We start from the raw sequence: 7,537 nt of genomic DNA, 5'->3' as shown, positions 1-7,537 counted from the left end.
CCTGTTCCTTGTTCCTAGACTAAATTTTATTTTTGCTTGCGACAAGTACGTGAGAAATACATACCTGAAAGAGTGCCAACACTGGGTATGGAAGTGAAAACATTTGGTGTCTGAATCATATTGACATGTTTCTGGGCCTGGGACAAATATCATGTTCTTGTTTCTCTCAAGTCATGCATCAAATATGTTGAACATTTATTTATAATGAAGTGATATGGCAATATCAATTAGACTATACAGTACATATCAAGTCACTCTTTACAAGTATCTAATATTTTTATAGAAACCACATCAATGCTGTAAACCTCATATTGGCGTGTAATAAAATCTGATAAAAGGTTTTCTATTTACAGGATCACAGTACATTATATACAATATTTAAGGAAAATATATTGCCATGATAGTAATGTCCACACAGAATTAAACAGAACACTGTACTATATTTCATGCCATATCCATGGCTGCTGGCCTTTCGGCTGAAGCTGTGTTACTGGGCTTACTGACGACAGCCAGGCTGAGTTTGAGGTGAGTCCTGAACTTGGTCCACCAGGGGCCCCAGGGGAACACACTGAGGAAGGCCTGCTGGAACTTGTCCCCGGCCAGGGTGTACAGAGCCAGGTTAAAGAAGGTGTTGAGCCCCGCTACGGGCCTGGACACGATATAAGCGGTGTGGACCCAGTGCACCAGCATACATGACGACTCAGGCTTCATCCTGGTGTCTACTCTAAGGATCCTCAGGATGTGGTATGGCAGGAAGCACACCACGAACACCACCAGGATCAGTACTGTGAGGCGGCGTGCCCGTACCCGGCAAGGGTTGTGGGTGTGGGGCCCTTTGGCAAGTTCACGGACCACACCGGCGTAACACACCACCACCACCACCAGGGGCAGCAGGTAGCCCAGCACGGTCAGCAGCCAGCCGTACCACCACAGGACAGCCGGGTCGCCGCTAGCAAAGTCCAAACACTGGGTCTTGTTGTTTTTAGTCTCCATGGTGATCATGGTGAGCATGGGAACGATCTCTGCCACGGCTATGGCCCAGACCACAGCGCACGCCAAGATACCCCACCTCTTCTGCTGCACCTGCGCCGCCCTCAGAGGATGCGCCGCCACAACATATCGAAACACAGCCAAACAGGTGAGAAACAGTATACTACCATATAGGTTAAAGTGGAACCCGAAACGCAGAAAGCGACACATGAAGTCGCCCAGGGTCCAGGATTCACCGTTGGTGTAGTAGTAGACCATGAAAGGCAGACTCAGAACATACAGAACATCTGTCAACGCCAGGTTGAACATGATGATAATGCTGGACTTCCAGGGTCGTAGCTTGATCAGGTAGATGGCGATGGAGGTGATGTTACCCAGCAGCCCCACAACGAAAATGACGCTGTACATGACGGGCAGGTAGTAGAGTTTCATCAGGATGACCACGTTGGTGCAGTTATCGTCGGATTTGTTCTCGCTGTAGATGGCACTAGACATGACGTGCTGTGAGTGTTGTTATAGGCCTAGAAGAGGAGCCCAAGTAGAGACAAACAGTTATATAATTATATACAATACAAGTCAAAAGTTTGGACACACCTACTCATTCAAGTGTTTTTCTTTATGTTACTATTTTCTACATTGTAGAATAATAGTGAAGACATCAACACTATTAAAAAACAAATGGAATCATGTAGCAACCAAAAAGTTTTAAACAAATCAAAATAAATTGTATAATTCAGATTCTTCAAATTAGCCACACTTTGCCATGATGACAGCTTTGCACACTCTTGGCAGTCTCCCAACTAGCTTCATGAGGTAGTCACCTAGATTGCATTTCAGGTGTGCCTTATTAAAAGTTCATTTGTGGTATTACTTTCCTTCTTAATGCGTTTGAGCCAAACAGTTGTGTGTGACAAGGTAGAGGTGGTTACCAGAAGACGGCCCTATTTGGCAAAAGACTGAGTACAAGTTCATGTCAAGAACACCTCAAAAAGGCAAAGAGAAACGACAGTCCACCATTACTTTAACAAATGAAGGTCATTCAATCGGAACATTTTCTTCAAGTGCAGTCGCAAAAACCATCAAGCACTATGATGAAACTGGCTCTCATGAGGACCTCCACAGGAAAGGAAGACCCAGAGTTACCTCTGCTGCAGAGGATAAGTGCATTAGTTACCAGCCTCAGCAATTGCAGACCAAATAAATACTTCAAAGAGTTCAAGTAACAGACACATCTCAACATCAACTGTTCAGAGGTGAATCAGGATTTCATGGTCAAATATCTGCAAAGAGACCACTACAAAAAGGACACCAATAAGAATAAGAGACTTGCTTGGGCAAAGAAACACGCGCAATGGACATTAGACCGGTGGAAATCTGTCCTTTGATCTGATGAGTCCAAATTTTAGATGTATTTTTCCAACCCTGTGTCTTTGTGAGACGCAGAATAGGTGAACGGATGATCTCCACATATATTGTTCCCGCCGTGAAGCATGGAGGAGGAGGTGTGATTGTGTGGGGGTGCTTTGCTGGTGACACTATCTGTGACTTATTTAGAATTCAAGATCCACTTACAATTTTGATGAAACTATCCAGGACTGTAGAACCCACCAACAGTAACTATCACTGCTTTTAGGCCTACTTCTACCACAGTCAACACTATTATTACTACTATTACTACTACTAATACTGCTTCTGCTGCTACTACTGCTACTACTACTACTAGTACTGCTACTGCTGCTACTACCACTACTACTTCTGCTCCTACTACTTCTGCTACTACTACTGCTACTACTACTACTACTACTATTTCTAAAACAGTCACTTACCCTCAACCTTTCAACACTAGCCTCTAACAATTTCAACTTTAAAACGTATTCTACTAATACTAATTCAAAATTATTATTTCTAGTTCCCTCTGGTCTCATTATCACAAAAGGTGTGAGACAGTCTCAGGTTTATCGGGCAGCTTGCACAAACAAAAAAACCCACACCATGCCAGAGCAAAGTTTACACCTCAGGTCTGATTATTCCTTCTCATCTTGTTACTTACATTTTTTTCTCAGCACTTCATGTATTCTTTCTTTCAGAAAATACTGTAACATGTGCAGCCACCTAGTAAGTATGATCAATGCCAGACTAGAATCTAAAAAATCATCCTTAGAGTTTCTTTGTATTATACACATTGAGTCAGAAGCCCCGTTTATACCTGGTTCTAACATGCATCCTTTGTCCTGGTCTTGTCCATATTAAATCATCACTATACCAGAGTCTCTAAAATCATTTAAATCATCACTATACCAGTCTCTAAAATCATTTAAATCATCACTATACCAGAGTCTCTAAAATCATTTAAATCATCACTATACCGGTCTCTAAAATCATTTAAATCATCACTATACCAGTCTCTAAAATCATTTAAATCATCACTATACCAGTCTCTAAAATCATTTAAATCATCACTATACCAGAGTCTCTAAAATCATTGACAGGTAACACCATGTCTTAAAATAAATAAATACATCTTATTTTTTTAAATGTGTCAAAAAATCTGCATACTGGGAGGCACCATCGAATCTGGTCACAATGCAGACACAGTGGTAGGATATGAGACACATTTTAATACCGTGTGTAGATGCAACGTTAACAATTTGGGCACATTCAGAATATGGATAAGATCAGAAAAAAAGACGCATTTTAGCACCAGGTATAAACAAGGCTAGAGACACAGTTAGTAATATGGCAACTTACTGTCAGTCAGTCAGTCAGTCAGTGCTGTTCCCTCAGTCATCGATATCCTGTCTGAGACTTTCCTCCTCCTCCTCCTCTCTCTTATACATCAGCCACCTCTAGTCCCTCCTTTCAGCTCCATTAAACCTCCTACAGCTCTGTCTGGGCCTCACTACAGGAAACACAAGCATGTCACGCACTGTGCCTTTGTTGGGCCTTACCTCATTGACTTCTGCATAGAACCCTTATTCACAAAGAATTCAGATCCCATTTCAGCTGTATTTGACATGAAACTATTGAAAATCTAGGAGAAGGACAATAATACTTCCTCTTCACTATGGGTACAGTACATCATTCATGTGCAGCAGTTAAATAAAGGGAGGAATAGCGTGGAGTACATGGAGCTGCGTTATTCCCCCTCAGTTCTAGTGGTTTTGTCGCGCCCTGACCGTAGATTGCTTTGTATGTTTCTATTGTTAGTTTGGTCAGGGTGTGATGTGGGTGGGTATTCTATGTTGTAGGTCTAGGTTTTCGTTTTCTACGTGTTTGGCCTGGTATGGTTCTCTCAATCAGAGGATGGTGTCTATCGTTGTCTCTGATTGAGAGCCATACTTAGGTAGCCTGTTTTCCCATTTTGAGTTGTGGGTGATTGTTTTCCGTTTCAGTGTTTGCACCATACGGGACTGTTTCGGTTTTCCTTTATTCTTTTGTTAGTTTGTATTTAGTGTTCAGTTTATTAATGGCATCATGAACACGTACCACTCTGTGCTTTGGTCTACTCCTTCTTCCACCAACGAAAATGGCTACAGGTTTAGTGGCTTAGTGTCACTGTACTGTACTATGGTGTCACATGTCCTGCATTTGGCATCAGCCTGCAGGTTGATATGCTTGATACATGTTGATGACAGACATTAGTGAACTAGAAATGGATGCCGATGAAAACGGTCAAAAGCTGTGGTGGTTATAAGTATTTAGTAATGTTACAGTGCAAGTTCAACTCATGAATGTAAAAGGTATCTAGAGGGAGTTACGATCTAGTGAAAATGCCCACATTTACAATAGTACAACATATGCTCCTAATATTCTTTGTGGTGAATGTGGAATTTGTTTCTAGAGTTTTGGTGTAATATTCACCTTTATTTCATCTCGAGGACAGACTAGGTAACATAGAGATTTCTAGTTCGGGGTCACCAGGGGTGTAAAGTACTACTTAAGTAGTTTTTGGGGGTATCTGTACTTTACTATTTATATTTTTGATAACTTTTACTTCACTGCATTCCTAAAGAAAATAATACACTTTTTACACACCCAAAATTACACATTACATTTTGAATGCTTAGCAGGACAGGAAAATGGTCGAATTCACGCACTTATCACGAGAACATCCCTGGTCATCCCTACTGCCTCTGATCTGGCGGACTCACGAAACAGAAATGCTTTGTTTGTAAATTATTTCTGCTTTGTGGAGAGTGCCACTGGCTATCTGTAAAGAAAGAGGATTGTACCATCTGGTTTGCCTAATATAAGGAATTTGAAGTGATTTATACTTTTACTAAGGTATGACAATAGGGTACTTTTTCCACCACTGTGGGTAACGGAGATCAACCTCCTGTATGTCAAACCTACTATGGCAATCTTTAGGGACCTACAGTGTTGGTATGACACATACTGTGGTGTACATTGTGTATGCATAATGCAGGACAGTTGTTTAAACCTGCCAATGAGTTGATGTTTAACCTGTTTGTTTTTACTATACGAACCGGCTCACACCCATATTTAATTTCCTTATTTACCATATCTTAGACTTGAATCTAGTATAATATGCGTGCTATTCGCAGACAAATATTTAATCGGGATCGGTGTCCCTTCCACGGGACGGATGAGCTAACATAGGCTAATGTGATTAGCATGAGGTTGTAAGTAACAAGAACATTTCCTGGGACATAGACATATCTGATATTGGCAGAAAGCTTAAATTCTTGTTAATCTAACTGCACTGTCCAATTTACAATAGCTATTACAGTGAAAGAATACCATGCTATTGTTTGAGGAGAGCGCACAATTTTGAACATGAAAAGTTATTAATAATCAAATTAGGCACATTTGGGCAGTCTTGATACAACATGTTGACCAGAAATGCAATGGTTCTTTGGATCAGTCTAAAATTTGAACATATACTGCTGCCATCTAGTGGCCAAAATCTAAATTGCACCTGGGCTGGAATAATACATTATGGCCTTTCTCTTGCATTTCAAAAATGATGGTACAAAAAAACAAAAGAACGGTTGTTTTTTCCAAAGTATTATCTTTTACCAGAACTATTGTGTTATATTGTTCTACTACATTCCTTTCACATTTCCATAAACTGAAACATGTGTTTCCTTTCAAATGGTACCAAGAATATGCAAATCCTTGCTTCAGCTACAGGAAGTTAAATTTGGGTATGTCATTTTAACGAAAATTGAAAAAAAGAGGTTAATCCTTAAACTAAACTAGCCATGAAAAATGGCGACTACTGTTACTCCAAATTCAAATCAACCATGACAGGAGTATTTTAACAAATGTTTATTTGACAAAAAAGCTAGCTAAATACACATTGTGAGTTACTCTATAGTGAGGGAAACTAATATACTGATGCGGTCTTCACTGACGCAAAGTAGATGTTGTCAAAAATAGACAAAAAGAAACTCTCGACACATTCAACCAATTAGAATCCACATTTGAGTTATCATGTGACGGTGACACCCCCTCTATTACTAAAATGGAACGACAACCCAGAGAAGATGGTGGTAATCCAGGCAGACAGAGGGCATCATGGGGAAATATGACGGGGCAGCAAGGGTCTAGAGTTTGGGCATCTTGGTAGCATTGAGGCGCATGGATACGCAGGAGGAGCCAGCGGCGTAACGCATCTCCCTCAGCATCCCGCTCCATTCCTTCTTGTCCTCCTCGTACCTAACACAGGGAAACAGAAGATACAGTGATGAAGAACAAACCAAGACTTCGTTGATTGTTTATACAGTACCACTGACCAAGTAGGGCGCTCTCATTTAATTTAAAATTGATTTTTAAATTGATTTATTATCATACATTTATACAACAAATTAGTATAATTGAACTAAGATGAATAAGTTCTACTTCTTTGTCCATAGGAATGGAAATGCAAGCCATCTAAAATAACAAACCCACATTAAACAGGGCTGAACACTGTGAATGTGTGTTAGCTCACTGAGTTACTGCCTAGGCTTTAGCACGATGGGCTAACACAGTCCTTTCACATACATGAAGACCTGGGTTTGAATCCCAGCTGATAACATAATAACATGAGAAGTGGGGACTTACTGCCAACATTGGGGATCACCTCCTTGTTGTCATTCTGGATGATGGTGAAGCCCCTCACTGCTCAGCAGGTTCACTGAGCTCCTCTCCTGGGGAAAGTCTGTGAACGTCTCCCATCTGTGAAAGAAGGTCATTAGGGATAGCATCAGGGGGACTCTTTATAATTAAGGCCATCCTGACTCAAGATGACTAATAACGTTTACCATCCAGAAACAGCAAATGGTATCGTTATGGTGAATGATATTAAAAGGTGTAACAAGTTCTTAAACTGATTCATCCCTAAAGAATTGCTACATACTTGTTTTTTCCAAATTTGTAGACTTCAGATGCAGCAGTGAGGCCTTCCTCGTTGACTCCACCAGCCACCACAATCTTTCCGTTGTAAACGACAGCGCCGAACATGGCTCTGGCTGTCTTCATGGCAGCCAGCTCCCTCCACTCTGACTGCTTGTGGTTGTATACAAACATCTTGTTCAGGGCT

At 40.9% G+C, this 7,537-nt stretch overlaps 1 protein-coding gene and 1 long non-coding RNA gene across 2 annotated transcripts; both read right to left on the bottom strand.

Annotated features, from left to right (window-relative positions):
• Positions 1-389: 389 nt before the first annotated feature.
• LOC124007662 (2-oxoglutarate receptor 1-like) lies at positions 390-1,486 on the bottom strand. The gene has a single exon (XM_046318336.1). The coding sequence runs from the start codon at positions 1,483-1,485 to the stop codon at positions 445-447; it is 1,041 nt and encodes a 346-aa protein (XP_046174292.1). The 5' UTR covers position 1,486; the 3' UTR covers positions 390-444.
• Positions 1,487-6,307: 4,821 nt separating this feature from the next.
• LOC124008103 lies at positions 6,308-7,537 on the bottom strand. The gene is made up of 3 exons (XR_006834052.1): positions 7,355-7,537; positions 7,060-7,173; positions 6,308-6,672 (listed from the first exon to the last, which is right to left on the bottom strand). It is a non-coding gene; the product is annotated as an uncharacterized LOC124008103 (long non-coding RNA).

This window comes from Oncorhynchus gorbuscha, linkage group LG21, assembly GCF_021184085.1.
Source record: "Oncorhynchus gorbuscha isolate QuinsamMale2020 ecotype Even-year linkage group LG21, OgorEven_v1.0, whole genome shotgun sequence".
Lineage (NCBI taxonomy): Eukaryota > Metazoa > Chordata > Actinopteri > Salmoniformes > Salmonidae > Oncorhynchus > Oncorhynchus gorbuscha.
This window is presented reverse-complemented; position numbering and strand designations above follow the sequence as displayed.